This window comes from Phodopus roborovskii, unplaced genomic scaffold, assembly GCF_943737965.1.
Source record: "Phodopus roborovskii unplaced genomic scaffold, PHOROB, whole genome shotgun sequence".
NCBI classification, from domain to species: Eukaryota; Metazoa; Chordata; class Mammalia; order Rodentia; family Cricetidae; genus Phodopus; species Phodopus roborovskii.
The window spans coordinates 21,685,193-21,707,652 of record NW_026126540.1 but is presented as its reverse complement, the minus strand read 5'-3'; the positions used below and the strand labels follow the sequence as shown (position 1 = coordinate 21,707,652).

The following is a 22,460-nucleotide window of genomic DNA, read 5'->3' as shown; positions in this document are numbered from 1 at the left end:
GTTGGAGTGGGGATTTGAGAGAGGCAGACCGACAAGGGGAAGAAGAGAAGCAAGAAAGAAAGGAGACAAAGAAGAGAAAGAGGCAAGAGAGATGAGAAACAAGAGAAGAGGCAAAGAGCAGGCTGGGCCTGGAGGGCGCTTTAAAGGGTACACATGTCACATAGCTGATGGCAGAAAGGCACCTGGCAACAGCTGATGACAACTGCTTTGGTGGCAGAGGCAGGCTGCTGCAGCAGCATCAGAAACTAACACCCAGCACTCAGGAGGCAGAGGCAGGTGGATCTCTATGAGTTCAAGGCCAGCCTGTTCTACATATCAAGTTCCAAATCAGCCAAGGTTGCATAATGAGAGCCTGCCTCTCAAACAAAAAGGAGGAAAGTTGAAGTCATAACTCAGATTTGGTGGGCAGCATCATCTTTCTCATCTCTTCAATGTCTGCCCCCCCCCCCGTTCTAACGGTAGAAAACTCTAAGATCTTGAAGCATCCAGGTGCAGTTGCTCAGCAGAGAAAAAGATGGCTAAGAAGCATCTGAAAGGGCTAGAAAGGTGGCTCAGTGGTTGGAGCCTGAACCGCTCACACAGAGGACCTGAGTTCAGTTTCCAGGACCCACATCCAGGAGCTCACAGCTGCTTGATAACTCTAGCCGTGGAAGCCCAGACACTTCCAGCCTCCTCAGTAGCTCACCTGCACTTTCCTATACACAGATGCATGCATGACTAAATAACAAATAAAATCTTCTATTTTTATTCTGAGACAGGGTTTCTCTATGTAACCTTACCTGTTCTGGAATTTGCTATGTAGACCAGGTTGGCTTCAAACTCCAAGAGAACTGTCTGCTTCTGCCTTGAGTGCTGGGATTAAAAGCATGTGCCATCACTCCTAGTTAAAAATAATAAAATCTTAAAAAAAAAAAAAAAAAGAAGAAGGCTGGGCATTGGTGGCGCACGCCTTTAGTCCCAGCACTCGGTAGGCAGAGGCAGGTGGATCTCTGTGAGTTTGAGGCCAGACTGGTCTACAGAGATAGTTTCAGGACAGCCAGAAACCCTGTCTCAAACAGGGGGGGGAGAGAGACACACAGAGAGGGAGAGAGACAGAGAGAGACTGAGAGAGACAGACAGAGAGAGAGGGAGAGAGGGAGAGAAGAGAGAGACAGAGAGGGAGAGAGAGACAGAGAGAGAGAGGAAGAAAGACAGAGAGAGGGAGAGGGAGAGAGAGACAGAAAGAAGGAGAGGGAGAGAGACAGAGACAGAGAGAGGGAAAGAGAGGGAGGGAGAGGGAGAAAGGGAGACAGACAGACAGACACACACACACACACACAGAGAGAGAGAGAGAGAGAGAGAGAGAGAGAGAGAGAGAGAGGAGTTTGGAAGGCTGTCATGGGGACAGGTCCTCTGCACTGATAGAAGCCAAAAGTCTTAATCTGAGTTTCTGGCAGACACCTGTCTGTACGGTGTACACAGGTGAATCTACACCAGGTGTACTCCTCAGCTGTGTGCATCTGTGTGTGAACTGTAACTCTGTCTGCGGGAGTAGACTTCAGCAGGGGGAGGGAGGCTGTGGAGACTGGAGAGGAAGTAAATTTCTGCCCAAGAGACTAAGGATCTTCCTCTTCAGAAGTTAATTTTTATAATCTTATTATTTCATATGTGTGGGTGTTTGCCTGCACATGTGTTGTGCATCATATGTGTGTACTGGTGCTTACAGTGGCCAGAAGAGGGTATCGGATCCCCTGGGCCTGGAGTTACAGGTGAGAGCTGCCGTGTGTGTGCTGGGAATAGAACCCAGGTCCTCTGAAAGGACAGCCAGTGCTCTTAATCTCTCTAGTCCTCTCACTGACCCTGTTTTTATTTGTTTTTGAGAGAGTTCACTCTGTAGCTCAGGCTGGTCTCAAACTCATGGCAATCCTCCTGCCTCAGCATTTCAAGTGCTGGCATTAGAGATGGGAACTACCACACTTGGCCTTTTCAGAATTTTAGATTTTATTATTGTGTGAGGGAGTGCAGGTTGAATTTGGGTGTGGAGGTCAGAGGACAGGTTTTGGAGGTTGATTTTCTTTCCCCTATGGGTCCTGCTGATTGAATTCAGGCTGTCAGATTTGTGTGGCAAGGGCTTTTACCTCCTGAGCATCTCACTGGTCCTCCTGAAAATTTAAACAAAGATTATCCAGTTTTAGAGAGTGTCCCAGGGAGCTGTAGACATGACTCAGTGGTTAAGAGCACTTGCAAAGGACAATTCTCAGAACCCAAGTTGTGGTTCACAGCCACCTTTAACTTCAGTTCCAGAATATCTATTGCCCTCTTCTGGCCATTTGGGAATTGCAGGTGCACAGACACGCACCACCATATATCCAAAAAGCAACTCATACATCTAAAATAATAAAATAAAAATACTAGAGCGTTCCCATAGTTCCTTCTTATAAGAGTCACATGTCCCTTCCCAGGGACAGAACATTTTTATGTTATTTCTACCTCTCCAACAGTAATCCTTGCTGCCCCGCCTGTCCCCCAGGGACAAGCTGGTTCCCAGCATCACATACACTCTCTTTATAATCCTGGAGTTTGTGGTACTAAAGGTGCCCGCTTCAATCTTACCTATAGTCTTCTCCTTGGATGTCAGTTTCTGCTCAGAGCCAATTACCCACCCAGGCCTTTTTCCGGTGGTTTGTGCCAGCCTGTCCTGCATCCCACGTCCCTAGCTGTTGACATTTCCATGCCATTACCCAAAGGATGAATAAAAGGGCCCTGTTATCCAACAATAGGGGAAAAGACAGAGACAATGGGAAATTGTGTTTCCAGTGGGGTGGGAACAGAAAAGAAATGGACAGACTGACAGAAAGGGTCAGGGTCCCGAAGCTGCCGGACATCCTGAAAGTCTGATTCCCACCTTGACAGCAAATTCCAAAAGGCCACATGTGGCCTGGCTTGGAGGGCACAGGTGAGGGCTTTGGGGGAGGGAGGGGCGATTTGGTTGTTTGGATGAGGTCCACATGGAAATACAGAGCTGGACTCACACTTAGGGTTTGTCCCTGCCCCGCCCAGCCCAACATCCTTGGACTTGCAGTCGGTCTGTCCCACCCCTGCCCAGTCTAAGAACTGGAGAAGCAGCAGGACCTGTTCTCTGCTCTCTTCTAGGTGATCTTCTGTCCTCCGTCATCCCAACCCCATGTCTTGCTCTGGCCCCAGGACACAAGTACCACTGATCCAGTTGCCACTGGCTTAGTGTGAGCTGGGGATCAGGTCTTAGCACCCTGGCTTCTTTGAGCACAGGAAACAAGACTTCCTGGGAAGTGTCCAAGGAGCTAGGGCATTCCTTAGTCAGGTGCCTAAGCCCTGAGGCCTTAGGGTGCTTTGAACCCCGGGAGCCCCACCAGCACCTCCAGAAGAACTTCTTCCCCCAGCAAGACAGTAAGCTGCTAAGCACTGCTCCTTTCGTCTCTGAGGTCATCTTTTCAGGTAGGCAATGGGCTGCTGGCCACTGTGTTAATTTCTTCCTGCAAAGGAAGTGGTGTGTGTGTGTGTGTGTGTGTGTGTGTGTGTGTGTGTGTGTGTGTTTCTCTTAAATATAGAACTGCAGACCAATGGCTAAGAGCTCAACCTGGTTAGGTCTGGAATCAAACCCCTGAAAACCCTCCCTTTAGAGCTCTGTGACTGCTCCTGTGGCATTCAGTATTGCCTCCCTGGATCTCCAGAGGTGTTAACACACAGTATGCGGTAAAGCGCCTATGTCAGATTGCACTTTAAATATGTTGATGGTAGCTTGTCCTGAACCATCCTGAATCCATTATTTTACAAACATTTTATTGCATTTCTATTATTTTGTGTTCAGGTGTGGTGTGCTTGTGCCATAGTGTGCAAATGGAGTCAGGGGACAATTTGTGGGAGCCAGTTCTCTCCTTTAAACATGTGGGTTCTTACAAATTGAACTCGGGTCATCAGGCTTGGTGGTAGTCACCTTTACACACTGAACCCCAAAATAAAGATCAGTCTTGTTTACCAGGTTGTTCTATATGGAATACTGTCCCATACATTTTTTTTTTTTTTTTTGAGAAAGGGTCTCTCTAATTAGTCCTGGCTGTTCTGGAACTCTCTATGTAGACCAGGCTGGCCTCAAACTCACAGAGATCCACCTGCCCCTGACTCCCGAGTGCTGGGATTAAAGGTGTGCTACTATGGTACTTCATTTTTGTTATTGGAAAGCTTTTTAAAAATTATTCGTGTGTATGCATGTGGTATGGTGAGTGTGTGCTAGTGAAAGCAGGTGCCCTTAGAGTCCTGAAGAGGCTGCTGACCCCCTGGAACTAGAGTATTACAGGCAGTTGTGATCTGTACGGCATTGGTGCTGGGAACCAATCTCAGGCATCTCCAGCCCCTATTGGAAAGTTTGTTCTTTTTGTGTATGGGGGGGGAGGGTCAAAATAAGGGTTCTCTGTGTAGCCCTGGCCATCTTGGAGCTTGCTTTGTAGACCAGGCTCACCTTGAACTCAGATTCACCTGCCTCTGCCTTCCTAGTGCAAAGGGCACACCACTACCTGGCCAAAAATTGTTTTCTTTTTTAGATTTATTATGTATACAGTGTTCTGCCTGCATGTATGCCTGTACACCAGAAGAGGGCACCAGATCTCATTACAGGTGGTTGTGAGCCACCATGTGGTTGCTGGGAATTGAACTCAGAACCTCTAGAAGAAGAGCCAGTGCTCCCAACCTCTGAGCCATCTTAATTTAACTAGCCTGTCTCTCCAGCTACAAGCTGGTCTTTGGAGCCCAGTGCTTTACGCTTGGAGGACTTTCTTTACCCTATCCCAGTGTTTCCATCCCTCCTCCCCTTGATTGTTTGATGTTAGGTCATAACAGTGCAGATAGCTTGGCCCTATCCTACTCTATAGCGCTTGTTCCTTGCAGAGCTCTGTTTTTAAGCATTTTACAAATCCATGATTAATTCACCTAATTCTTGCAACTGCTAAGTGTAGTGTGTGAGTTAAGCTTATTGTTGCTATGACCGAAATATGCAACAGAAGCAGTCTGAGGAAAGACTGATTTTGGCTCACAGTTTTTTCTCTTTTATTCTGTCTGGTGATCCTGCCCATAGGGTGGTGTTGCCCATGCTCAGGGTGGGCCTGGTCCTGGGTTAGTCCTCATGCCCAGAGGTTTGCCTCAAAGTCTAGGAGGTAATTCTAAATCCACTCAGGCTGACAATGAGGACTAGCCACCACAGGTAGGATGCTACAACTATCACTTAGTGATAATGAAGACGCTGAGGCTAAGGTTAAGTTACTTGGCAATTAGCATATAGAAGAGCCCAATTTGTGAAATTAATAAAAACAAGTCAAGGGGTCATCAGTACACCATTTGTTTTGAAAAGAAGTTCAAAGTGATCAGAATAGAAGCAAAAAAGAAAAAAGGAGAGGGAGGGAGAGAGGGAATCCATGGTTCAGACAGACAGACAGCTGCACTTGGAACTGTTTGCATAACTTTACAATGTTTCGCACTGTAATGTCCAGAAAATCCTAGTGACACAGCCTGCCAGGGCATGTGCAGTGCTTTCCAATCCAGTTAGTTTAGTCAATGATAAAAGGAAAAAGTCCCTTGTCTGCTCCAGTAGACTTCATACTCCACAGTGAGAGACTGGAGAATGAGGGAAAGTTTTCCAGAGGTAGGGGCCAATTTTGATGTCTCTTGCATCTTTGTGTCTGGGCTCCAGTGCAGCCAGGCTGGATGTAAGGGAGACATTGACAGCGCAGGGGTGGCTGGAGCCGGGAGGCTTGGAAACTGTGAAGAAGATTTGATTTTATCAGCAGCATGAGAGAAAGCCACTCTTGCAGGCAGGAAAAATCATATTTACTTTGGCTCTGGGGTAGAAAGTGATGCTGTCAAATGAATACAGACATCCAAATCTCAATGGCAGGCTTGGGAAGCAGCTGGGATGAGGAGACCCCGAGGAGATGCTAAGGCGGAGCTTACTGGCTGTTACTAGCCCTTGGTTCCCAGCTAGACAAAAGCTTCCATATACCCAGAAGGAAGATAATCTTCCTCCCTGCCCCCCCCCATTTTTCCTTCAGTACTAAGCAGTGCCCACCATTTGTTCCCTGCAAACAGCGTTTGCTGACACCACCATGCCAAGCTGGATCTCTGTCCCTGCAGTCTGCAGCTTCCTTCTCCCCTGGGTATTCACCAGCTTTCACCAAGCCCTGGGGAACCCGGGTAAGACCCTAGCCCATCCCCCACCCAGGACACTGCGGGAGGGGATCAAGGGATGGAGGGTTAAAAAGAGCAGCTGTTGAAAGTACCTAGGGCGTGGGAACCAGTACAGAGAGGCGAGGGTGGAGCCAGTAAGCCCGAGGAAAGCCTCTGGGGACCAGGTCTGCGTGGGCACTTGGGGCAGGGAGGATAAGAGGCCTGCCACTGTGGCCCCTCTGCTCAGCCCCCCATCCGGGTCCCCACTACCTCCTGCCCCCCATCCACGAGGTCATTCACTCTCGTCGTGGGGCCACGGCCACACTGCCATGCGTCCTGGGCACCTCGCCTCCCAGCTACAAGGTACGCTGGAGCAAAGTGGAACCCGGGGAGCTCCGGGAAACGCTAATCCTCATCACCAATGGCCTGCACGCCCGGGGCTATGGGCCCCTGGGAGGGCGCGCCAGCATGCGGAGGGGGCATCGGCTGGATGCCTCCCTGGTTATCAAGAACGTGCGCCTGGAGGACGAGGGCCGGTACCGCTGTGAGCTCATCAATGGCATCGAGGACGAGAGCGTGGCACTGACCCTGCGCCTAGAGGGTGAGCTATTTTGTTGCGGCACTGCTGTTTCCTAACTGTGACCGCCACTTCGCCTGTGCCGGTCTCCCCTGCCGGCGCTCCCCTCCGCACCCAGTTGCTCTGTCCAAGTTCTCCTCCCCGCAGGTGTGGTGTTTCCGTACCAACCCAGCCGGGGCCGCTACCAGTTCAATTACTTCGAGGCGAAGCAGGCGTGCGAGGAGCAGGACGGGCGCCTGGCCACTTATGGCCAACTGTACCAGGGTGAGCGCCAGACTCCCACTAGCGGCCCCGGGCTGCACGACGGCCCCGGAGAGTTTATGGGGAAGCTCGAGTCTGGCTTGCGCCGGTGACTCCCGTCCTCCCCGCCCCCTCCTTCGCCAGCGTGGACCGAGGGGCTGGACTGGTGCAACGCCGGCTGGCTGCTCGAGGGCTCGGTGCGCTACCCTGTGCTCAACGCGCGCGCCCCTTGTGGCGGTCATGGGCGGCCAGGCATCCGCAGCTATGGGCCTCGCGACCGCAGCCGTGACCGCTACGACGCCTTCTGCTTTACTTCGGCGCTGGCAGGTGAGCCAACTATGGGCAGGCGGTGCCCCGCCTGGGGACCCATCCTGGAGGAAGGGCAGGGACCGGCCTGGGCCAGGAGGAAGGACTTGGCCGGGCCAAGTGAAAGGACCTCGGAGATGGTAGGATCAGGACCTATGTATAGACCAGGCGGGGACTGGTCAGCGGCCAGTGTCGTGGGCGGGGCCTGGGGAGGGAGGGGGAGTTGGGGCGGGCCCAGAGCCACAAGCTTTGCAGGGAGAAAGGATGTGGGCGGAGTCTGATGTCAGGGCGAGCGCATCCCTGACAATGATCCTCTGGACTCCGGTGAGCACGGTCCTGCCAGGGTTCTCCTGCTGTCATCTCCGGAGCTTCGCGGCTGCTTGGGGTAGTCGGTCACCCGTTCACGTTCCCAGGCCAGGTGTTCTTCGTGCCCGGGCGGCTGACGCTGTCTGAAGCCCATGCAGCTTGCCGGAGGCGTGGAGCTGTGATAGCCAAGGTCGGGCACCTCTACGCCGCCTGGAAGTTCTCGGGGCTGGATCAGTGCGACGGAGGCTGGCTGGCGGACGGCAGCGTTCGCTTCCCCATCACCACACCGCGGCCGCGCTGCGGGGGTCTTCCTGACCCCGGGGTGCGCAGCTTCGGCTTCCCTCGGCCCCAGCAGGCGGCCTACGGGACCTACTGTTACGTTGAGAAGTAGGCACGCACTTCCCTGCCACGCGCGACAGAGTGGCGGGTCCCCTCTCGACAGATGAGGGCCGAGCCCCACACCTGCCTTCCCAGCCCAGCACAGCGCAGCGCTCCGGGCTCCCGGGCAGAGGGGCGTCCGGGGGATTAAATGACCAATAAAATAACATAGCACCTTCTCTGTTCGATAAGCTGTAGGGCTTGGAGCCTTGCAGTACGTGTGTGAAAGAGTCTGGTCCTGGACCCAAAGTACCTACAGCACGCCTACAGTCTAGAGGAGAGGCTTTCTCTAAGGCTCAGAAAAATAAAGGATTTGTAATGAGAGGGCATCAAGAGCTAGGCCAGCAGAAAGGAAAGCTTGCAGGTTTGGCCATCCTCTCTAAAGAACCCAGAACCTTAGCCAGCCATCCGAGGGTTTTTCATTCCAATTTGCCAGAAGCACTCCAAACTTTGAGAACTGTTTAGGCCCTTCAGAACAAATATGCAGAGGGTCTAAACAAAATTTTAGATGTACTTAGAAGCGTTTCCAAGGTCTGCTTTAATTAAGTTTGAGGCAAGGTCTCTAGCTCTGGCTGTCCTGGAAGTCCCTATGTAGACCAGGCTAGTTTTGAATTCACACAGATCAATCACCTCTGCCTGCTGAGTGCTGGAATCCCACCCAGCTAAAGTCTACAATTAAAGACAGTAAAATCCCGGTCAATAGCTCAGCAGTTAAGAGAACTTGCTGCTCCCTCGGAGGGCCAGAGCCCACAACCATCTGTAACTCCAGTTCCTGAGAACCCAACACCCTCTGCTGACCTCCTCAGGCACCAGTCAGGCACATGGTGCACAGACATACTATAATAAATCCATTCAACAAAGAGACAGGCAACCATGCAGATTAAGACAATTAAAAGTAAATGAGTCCTTTATTTCTGGTCTGCCATCAAGAGGGAGTCTGTGCCTGGTTCATGTCTCTTGGTGCTGGAGCTCAGGGTACAGCATTTTTAAAGATACAAACCACATCAGTGTGAGATGAGAATCAGAGGAACCTTGCAGCATTTGGTTTTGGCAGAACATAGTAGTTATTCCATGCATAACATTACAAATATTTTTTTAACTTACACCTTCTTTATTTATTGTAAACACTAATCATTTTGGTTAAAACATCTGGACCATAGTCAGAGTCATGGAACTCTCAAGTGTGTAGCCAGGAGAGAGGTGAGTGTTGGAGGTGGTGGGTTAGGGGGCTAAGTGAATAAGAAGACAGTAAATGGAACCAGGACAAGATGGTCTTACCTTAGTCACTTCATTTATTTAAGTTACATTTAAATCATTGCTTTTTTATGAAGGAGCAGGTACTGGGTAACAACCAGTGAATTAAGTTGGGCCTGATCATTAGACCTAGGAGGACAAAGACAAACAGACACTTGGGGCCAGTCATGGTGGAGTAAAGTGGTTGGTCATGGTGGCTTCCAATGAAACCAGCTGTGGATTCGGGGATTATTGGTCTCTGTTATTTATTATTTCTAAGGGCCAACTGTTATTTGAATGTATAGTCAGGCATGAGCTACTAAAGAAATCAAATAAAAAAATCTAAGCCTATTATTTTTAGGTACAGCAGAGGTAATAAAATTTTGTCATAGGGTTTGGTCCTGGGGAAATGTCAGGGTTAGCCCTATAGGAAGCACTATGGCTAATACTGCTGTGAGTTCAGAGAGAGAATGGGTCTTCATAATCGCTGAAAGAATAAATCTTGAACACCTCTCCTGGGTCCTGACCAAGGAACTTTCAGTTGTCTTAAGACAAGTACTGGCCAACAGTTTTATAACTAATATAGCATCTGTGTGTTTATTTGGGGCTCAAGGGCTCACATTACAGTGTATGCATTTAATCCCAGCACTGGGGAGGCAGAGGCTGGCAGATATCTGAGTTTGAGGCCAGCCTGCTCTACAAAGCAAGTTCCAGGACAGCCAGGGCTACACAGAAAAACCCTGTCTCAAAAAGGAAACACACACACACACACACACACACACACACACCCTCATTTACTGTTCTATTGCTGTGAAGAGATACCACAACTATGACAGCTTAAAAGCTTATAAAAGAAAGAATTTAATTAGGAGCTTGCTTACAGTTTCAGAGGGTGAGTCCATGATTGTCATCATGGCAGGAAGTGCATCAGCAGGCATGGTTGAGAGCTCACGTCCCGTCCAAAGTTGCAAGCAGAGAAAGAGAGAGAGAAACAGACAGAGATAGAGAGAGACAGAGAAAGAGAGGTAGATGGATAGAGAGACATACATAGATAGACAGGCACACACACAGTGACACACACACACACACAGAGAGAGACAGATAGACAGAGAGAGACAGAGAAAGAGAGGTAGATGGATAGAGAGACACAGAGAGAGACATACATAGATAGACACACACACACACACACACACAGAGAGAGAGAGAGAGAGAGAGAGAGAGAGAGAGAAAGAGAGAGAGAGAAACTGCTCCTGGTGTGTGTTACTAGTAGATTTTTCCCCGCCGCTGGTCTGGTCCCACGGCCATGTCAGCCCCAATTAACACACAGAGACTCTGTACTTGATATAATGCTGTTGGACAGGTACTAGTTTCTTATCGGCTAGCTCTGTCTTAATTATTAACCCATTTTTATTCATCTAAGTATTTCCGCGTGGTCCCATCTTACTGGAGAGTGGGCCCAGACCTCTGTTCTCTCCAGTCTCTACATGCTGACCCCTCCTTACTCCTTCATCGAATTACTCCTCCTTGTCTCCTAGTCCCACCTATCTTGCTTTCCTATTGGCCAACAGTGCTTTATTCATTAACCAGTATGAGAAACATATTTACAGAATGACATCTCCCATCAAACCTCAAAGTCCAGAGCATTGACACACCTCTTCCAACCAGGCCACACCTCCTAATCTAAATAGTCCACCAACTAGGAACAAAGCATGTTCCTGGGGGGGGGGGAGCATTCTCATTCAAATCACAACAACCTCATGCTTTACATTTTTAAGCATGTTTTTACATTTATCTACTGTTTATTTCTACTTTATTTCCCTAAACAAGAGCTGAATCTAAGTTTCAGACATGGCATACTGTAGCAAATTAAAGTTACCTGTAAACAGATTTTTAATTAATTATCTTTAATTTTTGTTGCAAGTTTTAAAATGATGTTTTCTCTGTTCAAATTTTTTCAGCTTTTAACCCCTGCCCCCTTGAGAGGAAAAAAGTTTACATTTCAGCAAGAGCTTCAAAGATTATTTATGACCTTGGATGGGGGAATGCTGTGGGATAACCCTTTTGTATGCTGTGAATATGTTTTAGTTCCATTGGTTAATAAAATAGCTGATTTTGCTTATGGCAAGGCAGGATAAGAGTAGGGTGGGAAATCCAAGCAGAGATACAGGAGAAGAAGGGCGGGTCTGGGGAGAGGCCAGTGAGCCACTGGGGAACAAGATGTTCTAGAGAACAGGTAACAGACACCACAAAGCCACACGGCGAAATGTAGATTAATAGAAACGGGTTAATTTAAGTTGTAAGACCTGGTTAATAATAAGCCTAAGCAATAGGCCAAGTGCTTTGCAATTAATGTTAAACCCCTGAGTGATTATTTTAAAAGTGGCTTCGGGACCAGGCAGGACAGAAAAGCCTCCATTTACAGGAGAACATTTCTGTAAATAAGAGGAGGAACTGAGAGATCTACTGTAATTTTATTTAGCCATTTCAACCTTATATACAAACCTCATTTTCAAAACTATCATGAGATATAACAGTAACAAATAAATTTACCATTTGTTGTAAAAATTTTCACTAAAGTATTAGGTAATGCCTATTTTTAGGACCTTTATTGAATATATGTAATAGCTTTCCCATTGCTGCATAAGTGGATGCTCTGCCCATTCTTAGTTTTTATCCTATATCCCCCAGCTCATACAAAAAGGAAAAAACAAAACCCTTAAGGCCTCAATCAAATAAGGGCTGATTGTACAACCAGCTGGGAGGAGGGACTGGACACTCAGGTGTGAAGGTCCAATGACCTATCTCCTCCCGCCTTAGGGGGAGACAGCTGCTGGCTCAACTGTGCAAATAATAAACCTTGATTTGATTTGGCCACAATTGTGGTCAGTAGTCTTCCTCATTCTCTTTTGGGATTAGCATTGCTTTCATTTCTGCTTTTCAGTTATAAAGACATAGACAAATTAAGGAAAGAACAACCCAAAGCCAACATTTTCTGAGTCCTCTTAGATGGGGGAGAAGCAGAGAAAGAAATAGTTGGGAAGGACCAAGAGGGAAGAGAGACACACACTGAGCAGGAAGACTCAGTCCATTATGATGTCCGGGAGCTCAGTAGATCATTCCATACCTCTCTGGGCTCAGGGAGGAGACACAAAGCCCTGGAATGTCTTCAGAGGGCCCTCCCCCTGCATCCTCCCCACTGGCTGAGAAGGTCCAGAGTAAGGTTGTGTCCATGTGGGGCTATTTCGATGGAGCCTCCCAAAAATGTAATGAATCCACTGGAGAAAGACACAGACAACCACGATGATTGAGACAACTAAAAGTAAGCAAGTCCTTTATTTCTAGCCTGGGATCAAGAGCGGGTTCGTGCCTCAGGGTCACATGGTGCCGGAGCTCAGGGTTCAGCATTTTTAAAGATACAAAACACAGTTACATCAATGTGAGATGAGAGGCAGAGTAAGCTGACAACATTTGGTTTTGGCAGAACATGGTAGTTATTCCATGTGTAACAAAGCAATTATTTTTTACTTACGCCTTCTTCATTTATTGTAAACATTAATTATTTTTGGTTAATGCAGCTGTACCATGGTCAGAGCCATAGAAATTCCAAATGTGTAGCCAGGTTTGACATGACTTTTGGAGGTGGTGTAAGTGTCTCAGAAGTGTCTAAGCAGACACAAAATGGAGCCAGGACAAGGTGTCATTACCTAAGTCACTTCACATACACACATGTAGGCAAAATACTCATTCACATAAAACAAAATAAATATCCCCTCTCAAAAGGTAGTAAAGGCTGTCTCTATGGCAGCTCACTTCTATTTCTGTGATCTCAGCACATGGGGACAGGTTTTCTAAGGACTATGTCGTGGTCAGGCTAGCCTGATCTACATTGCAAAGTTCAGGGGCCAGTTCCTTGCCAAAAACCAAACAATGCAAAACCCTCAGATCTGACAAACAATTAACCCTGTGGAAATAAGAAAATACCACTGAGGAGTGACTGTGCCATAACATCCTAAGAATATGGCTATCCAGACATGGTGGCCTACACCTTTAATCCCAGCACTCAGGAGCAGAGGCAGGTGGATCTTGATCAGTTCAAGACCAGCCTGCACTACAGCCTGGGCTATGTAGAGACCATGATCTCAAAACAAAACAAGAGTATGGCTAATGGAAATGTACTAGTGACTCGAAAGACAGATTCCAGTGGTATTATTAATCCATAGATATGTGCAGATTTTATACACACCGTTAGTTGCTGAGCAGGGCCAATCTGCTGTGAGAAATGTCCCAGGTGATTTTCTTTTTTCATGAACATGATAGAGTATATTTCCACAGTCCAAATGATACAGCATCTCACACAGAACTACATGGAGTAGCCTGGTGCTCCTAGGCTGTGAGCTGGACAGCCCTGTACCCAATACTGCAGGCTCTGGGGACACAATGACATTTGTCTCTAAATACTACAGTGAAAACATGGCACTTCTGTTGAGGACTCTCACTGTGATTGAAGTCTTTGGTGAGCCAGTGGAAGAGCAAGGAAGAGCTGGGAAGGCCCCGGAAGCACTCTACGACTCCGCCCAGGGTACACTAGGTTGATAAAGATGGTTCCCTTCAGCAGCTGAGATGGCTCTTAGGTAAAGGTGTTCACTGAGGACCTGAGTTTGATCTCTGGCCCCTACATGGAAGGAGCCTCATCCCCTAAAATTTCCTCTGGTCTCCACATGAGTACCATACATGGTTCCCCAACCCACACATGAATAAATACAAGAAGAAAATTTTATTTTGTTTTTGTTTTTCAGGTTTCTCAAGACAGGGTTTCTCTGTGCATCCCTGGTTGTACTGGAACTCACTCTGTAAACCAGGCTGGCCTTGAACTCAGAGATCCATCTGCCTCTGCCTCTCGAGTGCTGGGATTAAGTTGTGTACCACCACCAGGTAAAAGAAAATTTTAACTGTTTTCTTTCAATAATAAATTAAACTTAGCTTACTACATCCAATTCTTTCTTCTTTCCTTTCCTTTTCTTTTTCTTTTTTCTTTTTTTGACAGTCTCACTGAGTAGCCATGACTGGATTAGACTCACAATTGAGACCAGGCTAGTCAAAAGGTGTCCATTAGCATACCCAACCTCTACTAGGCCAGCCTTTTTACACCTTCATAATACATGGTTACAACACAAATGCACTGTATACCTGTACAAAAAATTTTATATCCTATTCTATTTTATTTATTTCCTATTTTTTGTGTGTATTTACCATATATTATTACATAAATATTTACTTCCTTTCTGATGTTTTTAATTCTTCAAACTTTTTGCTTAAAACTAAGACATAATTATGTGTTACCCAGAACTCACCTAAGGTCAAGTTCATCTTCATCCTTGCCTTCCTTGCCTGTGTCCTTTGAAAGAGCGGGAGGAGGGAGCAATTGAGCATGTGTGCCTCTCCTGCAGTCACAGCACCCTCTTCTGGGGCTTCTGGGGATTAACTGAGGGTTTTTTATATATTTTAATTAGCTTTTTGTTTTGCTTTGCTTTGCTTTGCTTTGTTTTGCTTTTTGCATAGTGAGACAGAGTCCCACTATGTAGCCTTGGCTGGCCTGGAGCTCTCTATGTAGACCAGGCTACCCTCAAACTCACAGAAATCCACCTGCCTCTGCCTGCCAAGTGACTGAGGCTCTTGTTAAGGAGAACCACTGTTTTCAGAAATGCTCTCATTTTTTTCCCATTTCTTTTTTCATCATAAACTTGGCTGCATCCAGATACAGTGCCCAGGGCTGTAATCCCAGCATTTGGAAGGCTGAGACAGGAGTCTGAGGCCAGCCTACACAGTGAGACCCTGTTATGTGTGGGGAGAATTGAATAAGCACTTCTTCATCCCAAATGGGTCACCAAGAACAGACCAGAACCAAAATTCCACTAAGGCCACCTCACTGAGCCAATGAACTGATTGATTGTGGTTCTTAGAGGTATAGGGGCCAGTCAACAGCACAGCATCATAGAAAGCCCCTCCCAGGATGTGTGACAAGCAACAAGGGCTTGTTCACTGCTGTAACCTGAGGCAGGGCCTTGTGAGCGTTTCTGAGATGTGTTTACTTCCCAAGTCTCAGAAGCCTCTGAGTATTTAAATTCAGAGGAATCTGTGATTTAAATTCAGAGGAATCTGTCACAACAGACTTCCTCTCAAAACAAAACCAAACAAATAAAAAACCCAACTTTACTTGTGAACAGACAATGCACCATTAACATTTCTCTCTATCAGGGCCCAGGCATGGTGGTGCATGCCTTTAATCTCAGCAGAGGCAGGTCAGTCAGGGCTACATAGTGAGACCCTGTCTCAAACAAACAAACAAACAAAACCAACAAAACCCCAAACCCTTTTCTGTCTATTATGGCGACTCATCTGTGTTGGAAAAAGTTTCAATATTTTTTGAGACAAGTTGTTTTTATTCATTTTGGGTGTTTTGGTTTGTTTATTGTTTGTTTTGTTGTTAGCTAGGCTGTCTTTAACCTGACTATGTAGCTGAAACTGGCCTTAAATTCCTGTCCTGCCTCCTCTGTGCTGGGTTACAAATGTGTATCGCTGTGCCTACCAATGTTTTCAACTTCTGTGCATGGTTTGTAGAAATGTAGCATGGTGTGGTAGCTATGGAAACATCAAGGCAGCCCCTTTAAAAATGAAAAAGAGATCGGTCTGGAGGTGTAGCTCAATCCGAAGAGTGGTTCCCTAGCATGCATGAATCCCTGGAGTTGACACCCTACACCATGTAAACCAGGTAACTGGTTTTCCAACTGTAATTCCAAATGATGGAGATGCAGGCAGGAGGATCAGAAGTTCAAGATCATCCTTGACTATACCGCCAGTTTGAAGCCAGCATGGGCTATACAGGATCCTAATTTCAGTTTGATTGATGTGTTGGTGTTATATTTGTGCTTGGTCAGTTTCTTCCCCACTGTACTCACTTTCTACCAAAAAAATTTTCTATTGCACCAAATCCTGCCATTTCTGAGCTCTAAGAGCCTAGCTAAGGAGCTTGCTGAGGTGGACAAGATTCTGCTAAGTTCTTGGATTTTCCTTTTCTTCTGGAGATTCTGCTTCTCTTCAGCCCCAGTAGAATCTTAGGGGACCATTGGATTGGTGGTATTCATGGCCTGTCACTGACGAAAACATTGCTACGTGGTCTAAGAATGTGCTTGCTGTTCAAACAGTCCAAGCTGTTCAAGCAAGGCACCTGGCTGGAGGAAAATGAGGTAGGACAAGAGATAGGAGGTCTCTGATGGCGCAGGAGATGTCTTGTAAAATTGATGTATGGATGGAAAGATGGCTCAGAGGTTAGGAGCACTTGCTGTCTTTGCAGAGTTTGGTTCCCAACACCCATATGGCAGCTTCCAACTGTCTTTGACTTCAGTTTCAGGGTATCTGGTGCACATAAAGTGCACATAGATACATGCAGGCAAAACATTCATACACATAAAATACAAATGACAAGTATGTTTAAATCGATTTCCAAGGTGATAACTGCCAAATCATTTTGCTTAATTACTAAGAAGAATTCATCCCGCTAGGCAGTGGTGGCACATGCCTTTAATTGGGAAGCCGAGGCAGGTGGATCTCTGTGAGTTTGAAGCCAGCCTGGTCTACAGAGTGAGTTCCAGCATAGTCGGGGCTACACAGAGAAACTCTGTCTTGAAAAACAAAGAACAAAAAGAACTCATCCTATGGGAGACCATGTAAGGGACAGGGAGTGAGCAGATAAACAGCACCTCCAATAGCCATCATACAGCAAATAGGACATTTGGACCCAATGGCCGGGCTTTGGGCTCCTCAGCTTGGTCTCCTAGATACCTTGTGGGTCTTGAGACATTGAACGCACTGGGTAGTAAATGCCTGGTGCACATATGCCTGTGGCAATTAGCGACTCCTGACGATAATGCATCAGCTATCCTCCTCCTCATTTTCCAGGCTCTAGGCCTTGTCCATCAGGGTCAGCTAGTCCCCTTAGGGCCTAATCCCAAAGGCTTCCCGATTCCTCAGTGAGGGATGCTTCCCACTTTAGCCACTCAGGGCCTCGGGCTGCTGTGGAAGCTGCCATCTTAAACGTAATTAGTGGTGTGTTGGCTCAGCGTGGAACCCTAGCATTCTGGAATCTGAAGAGGAGGGTTTCCTGGAGTTGGAGTCCAGCCTAGGCTGCATAATTAGTTCTGGTCTAGCCTGGGATACAATGGCAACTGCTGTCTCAGGGGAAAAAAAAAAAAAGTTTAACATAACCAGATGCCATCAGTCATCCAGGCAGAAGAAAAAGAAAGAGCACTGGGGTGGGGGTGGGGTGTCTCCCACCCGCGTCTCGCTGAGGTTCTCCTGGCCACTAGGGGGCGGGAGAGAACACCCTTGCTTTGACTGAGGATTCTCTGAACTCTTTGATAAACAGTACCAGCTCCCAGGCCAGCATTCAGCGCCTAGGAGGGCAGTCTGGATTCTGGGGCACATCGAAAGCCACCCCTTTGTGCATCCCGAGCTTCCAAAGTTCTGGTTCATGGTGAAGTTATACCCCAGAAAGCCGAGATCCATGACTCCAGCAGGTCAGCCCGTGGGAGACCACCCTCCTTCAGGGCAACAAGGTGAGTACTGCTCAAGAGATCATACCAAGGGCTGGGCTTGGCGGCAGATGCCTTTAATTCAGTATTTAGGAGACAGATACAGGCAAATCTCTGTCACAGGCCATCCAGAGTTACTAAGTGAGACCCTGTATTTTTGTTTTGTTTTGTTGGCTTTTGAGACAGGGTTTCTTTGATAGTCTTGGCCGTCCTAGAACTAGCTGTATAGACCAGGCTGGCTTCAAACTTACAGAGTTCTGCCTGTCTCTGCCTCCCAAGTACCAGGATTAAAGGCATGCACCACCACTGCCTGGCTCTATATTAAATGTTTAATTTAACTTTCTAAAAAGAAGGAGGAGAAAAGAAAAGGTTAAATGTGGTGCACATTTGTAATCCCAGCACTTGGGAGGGAAGGCAGGGTCAGAATCCAAGGTTACCCTTGGACACAGAGCAAGTTCAAAGCCAGGAAAGACTACACACAACCCTATCTTTTTGTTGCTGTTGTTTTGTTTTTCAAGACAGGTTTTCTCTGTGTAACAGTCCTGGCTGTCCAGGAACTTACTTTGTAAACCAGGTTGGCCTCGGACTCATTGAGCTCTGCTTGCCTCTGCCTCCCATGTGCTGGGACTAAAGGCGTGTGCCACCACCACCCGTCATACAGCCTTATCTTAAGAGGCAGCAGGAATTGGTGGAGATGCTCAGACAACCTGATCTTGGTCCCCCGCACCCACATGAAAGCTGTGCGTGATGGTATGATTCTGTGGGAATGGAGACATGAGGCTCCCTGGGGCTCCCTGCCAGCCAGTCTAGCCAAACCAGTGGCTCCAGTTTAATGAGAGGCCCTGTCTCAAAATAATAATAATAATAATAACAACAACAACATGGAGAGCAATAGAGGAAGATGCCCCACATGAACCTCTGGCACCTACATGCATTCATGAGTGGATACCACACCACACACGTGAACACGCATGTACACATCACACCAGAGATGAGAGGGAAGGAGAAAAAAAAAGAAGAAAACTGGGTCATATTTCCCCCTCATATTTCCACATCCTCGATTTAACCCAGTGTCCTTACAGTGTCATTGGCACCCTCCTCTGTCCCCTGAAACTATATATAGAAGTTTGGTTAAACCTGTTCTCTATTTTCTCCAGGAATAATCTATAAAATAATCTATAAGTCACTCCAGGAAAGAGTGAACGTCTCTCTTTCCACGCCGTGGTAGCTGCTCTTTGTGACCCTGAGACCGGCCAGTAACATTGGAGATGCTGTCTGTTCTTCATGAAGTGCCCCATTCAAAGTCTCTTGTGGCTTCTCAAGCGACCACAAATGACTTAGAACCACAGACGTCAGAGTCACCGCGAGCAGAGGTGCATCTCTGGGCAGCGACGTCTTCTCCATGGCCACCACACCTCCTCCTCTGTGTGGTGGCTGCCTCTTCTGTCCCTTAGAAGATACACCCTGACATTTGCCCACTTTGCTATCCCCAGATCTTTAGCTGAAGTTAAACATGTTCTGTGGAGCTAGAGAGATTGCTCAGCCCAGAGCTTCTCAACCTGTGGGTTGAGACCCTTTCATGGGTTTGAATGTCAGTTATGCTGTGTATCAGATGTTTACATTACAATTCATAACGGTAGCAAAATGACAGTTAGGAAGCAGCAATGAAATAATTTCATGGTTGGGGGTCACCACAGCTGAAGAACTGTATTAAAGGATCTCAGCTTTAAGAAGGTTGGGAACTCTGGGTTCGCATTTAAGAATGATAGCCGCTCTTTAAGAGGACATAGGTTCTATCCCAAGTACCTACATGGTAACTCAAAACCATCTGTACCTCCAGTTGCAGGGGCTCTTCTGCCCTCTTCAGGTGTAGGAAGGTACTACACATGGTACATGCAGGCAAAACACCTATATACATTAAAAAGTGTGTGTGTGTGTGTGTGTGTGTGTGTGTAAGAAATGACACCAAGTGCCAGGTGTGGTTGTGAACACATTTAATCCCAGCACTCCAGAGGCAGAGGCAGGCAGATCTCTGTGAGTTCGGGGCCAGCCTGGTCTATAGAGTGAGTTCCAGGACAGGTTCCAAAGCTACAGAGAAAGTCTGTTTTGAAAAACAAAAACAAAGAAAGGAAGGAAGGAAGAAGACAAGGAAAAGAAAGAAAGAAATGACACCAAAGACCTCCCCTATAAGTCAATCATGTTTCCAGGGATTAGGAAAGGCCACCATGAAAGCCACCATCCACAGCTTTCCATTCAACAATGGACCTTGTGCGGCTCCCTGTCTCCTTGCTCATAATACACTTCCCTCCTCCAGGTGTTGCTGTCCTGAATACAAGGATTCAGATTAGTGCTTGACCTCTGTCCATGTCCTGGGTAGAGCTCCCCTGAAGTGGGACTTGAACTGGGAACAAGTGAGTAGCTCACTGGGGAAGAGAAGCAAAGAGACTTTGGACAGGAGGAGAGCCATGGTGCAGGAGCCAGTTAGAGTGTGTTGCAGAGCAGAAAGACATGGGGTTCGCTGGAGAACTTGGGGAGACTGGATAATTCCTTTGAAAGTCCTTCCTTCACAGCAAAGGAAGTCAGCTATGACCTGGCAGCTCCCCTGAGCACTGCAGCCACCTTCCTGGAGTGTTGATCTAGCAGTCCTGCCTTGCCCTTGACCCAGACAAGTACCCACATCAGAGCAAAGCCTTCCAAAAGCCCAGATGGCATCAAGTGTCTCCTTATGAGAGTGAGTGCTGAAGGACATGGGTCATAGCCCTGCTGGATCCTTCGTGCCTCATGCTGACTCCATCTGTCTTGTCCCTGATGCTTCAAGTTGGTGGCCTGATGTAATTTCTTATTTATTCATTCATTTAAAAAAAAAAAAAGATGAAGTCTCTCTATGCAGCCCAGGCTTGTCCAAAACTCTCCAAACCAGGCTAGCCCCAAACTCATAGGGATCCATCTGGGTGGATTACATAGGGAAGATCGCCTGTGTCAAAGGGGAAAAACAGGAAGGAAAGGGAAGGAGAAAAGGGTGGAAAGAGGAGGGAGGGAAGGCAGGAAGGAAAGGAGGGAGAGAGGAAGGGAGGGAGGGAGGGACAGGAAAGACAGAAGGGAAGAAGAGAGAAAGACTATAGAGTATATTGATTGTGCTGGCAGCAGCAGGCCAGGCGCTTGGGGAGCCAGTGGCTCTGTGGCCATCTCCTCCACTGTAAAATGAGTCCCCTTGCTCAGAAGTCATGATCTAAGGGAGCTTGCAGGAGCATGTCATTTCCTCTGTGCCCTGGTCACACCAGTGCTGCTGGCCAAGGTGCTTGGTCAGGGCAGGCAGATCTGGCTCAAGACATGCACTGGTGAGTGCACACTGTCCCCTTCTGATCCATGCCAATCAGCATGCCCCATAGCAGCTGGTGGGTCTCAAGGGCTGCCATTCTGTGGAAAGCCAAGCTTCCAACATGGAACACAGAAGCAGCCCTGTGCAGGGCAGTACTGCTGAGGGGTTCCCTCAGGGTCTCCACAGCCACCATTGGTGACTGGTCATGGGTCCATACTTCGTGGCCTGACGTGGGCACAAAGGCTGTTGCTTCCCTCCCTCCTCATGAGTGTTCTGAAATGGGACTGAGGTGACTGACTGCCACATGAGAATGTGCCGTTCTGTCCACAGTCCCAGTGCTGGGTCAAAACCTTTGTATGCAGGCTGGAGACATGGTTCTAATGTTTACAGTGCTTGCTGGGAGGCCGTGGTGGCACACACCTTTAATCCCAGCACTCAGGAAGGCATTTAGAGGCCAGCCTGGTCTACAGAGTGAATTCCAGGACAGCCATACTAGAGAGACCTTGAAAAACAAAAATAAACAAAAAACCTCAATCAAAGCAAACCAAAAGCACTTGCTGTTCTTCCATGGGACCTGAGTTCAGTTCCCAGCACCCGCATTAGATGGATCACAAATACCTATAACTCCAGCTTCAGGGGATCCAATACCATTTTCTGGGCTACATGGGCATCTACACACTAAGCGTGAACACACAGAGATAAAATAAAAAGCATGTACATGCTCCAATGTTGTGGAATAGATTTGTTTAACTATGTAAAGATGTCTTGCATTTGTTTTACCTTGTCTGCCCAAGGCACCTGATTGGTCTAATAAAACCTGAATGACCAATAGCTAGGTAGTAGAGGGGTAGGCAGGAACTGGTGGGCAGACAGAATAGGAATCTAGGCTTAAGATAAAGAGAGAATGAAAGGGAAATGCCCAGGACCAGCCAGCCAGGCAACCAGACAGGGAAGCAAGAAACTAGGACATACAGAATAAAAGGAAGGTAAAAGTCTCTGAGGCAAGACATAGATGAAGAGAAGCAGGTTAAATAAATAAGTTATAAGAGCTAGTGAGACAAGCATAAACTAAGACTTTCATAACTAATAAGTCTCTGTCATGAGTTGGGGGCTGGTGGTCCAGGAAAGCCTGCTAGACTCCAACATCAAGACCACTCAGCAAGGTGTTGGCATCATCTTATATGGTGAAATCCAGGCTCATGGAGAAGGTGAATCCCCCAGCATCACAGAGGAGTGAGAGTGTAGGGAAGCTGCCCCTAGCGGCCAGAAGCTAGGCTGCAGACCAGCCCCAGACTCCAGCTCCCCCTCAACTGTAGCGACGCTCAGAGCCATCCCTGGCATT

At 47.5% G+C, this 22,460-nt stretch overlaps 1 protein-coding gene across 1 annotated transcript; it reads left to right on the top strand.

The window, feature by feature from the left end:
• The first annotated feature begins 6,059 nt into the window (after positions 1-6,059).
• Hapln2 (hyaluronan and proteoglycan link protein 2) lies at positions 6,060-8,001 on the top strand. Its single transcript, XM_051199208.1, has 5 exons — positions 6,060-6,198; positions 6,419-6,772; positions 6,896-7,012; positions 7,133-7,315; positions 7,708-8,001. The coding sequence occupies exons 1-5, from the start codon at positions 6,111-6,113 to the stop codon at positions 7,989-7,991; spliced, it is 1,026 nt and encodes a 341-aa protein (XP_051055165.1). The 5' UTR covers positions 6,060-6,110; the 3' UTR covers positions 7,992-8,001.
• The last annotated feature ends 14,459 nt before the right edge of the window (positions 8,002-22,460 follow it).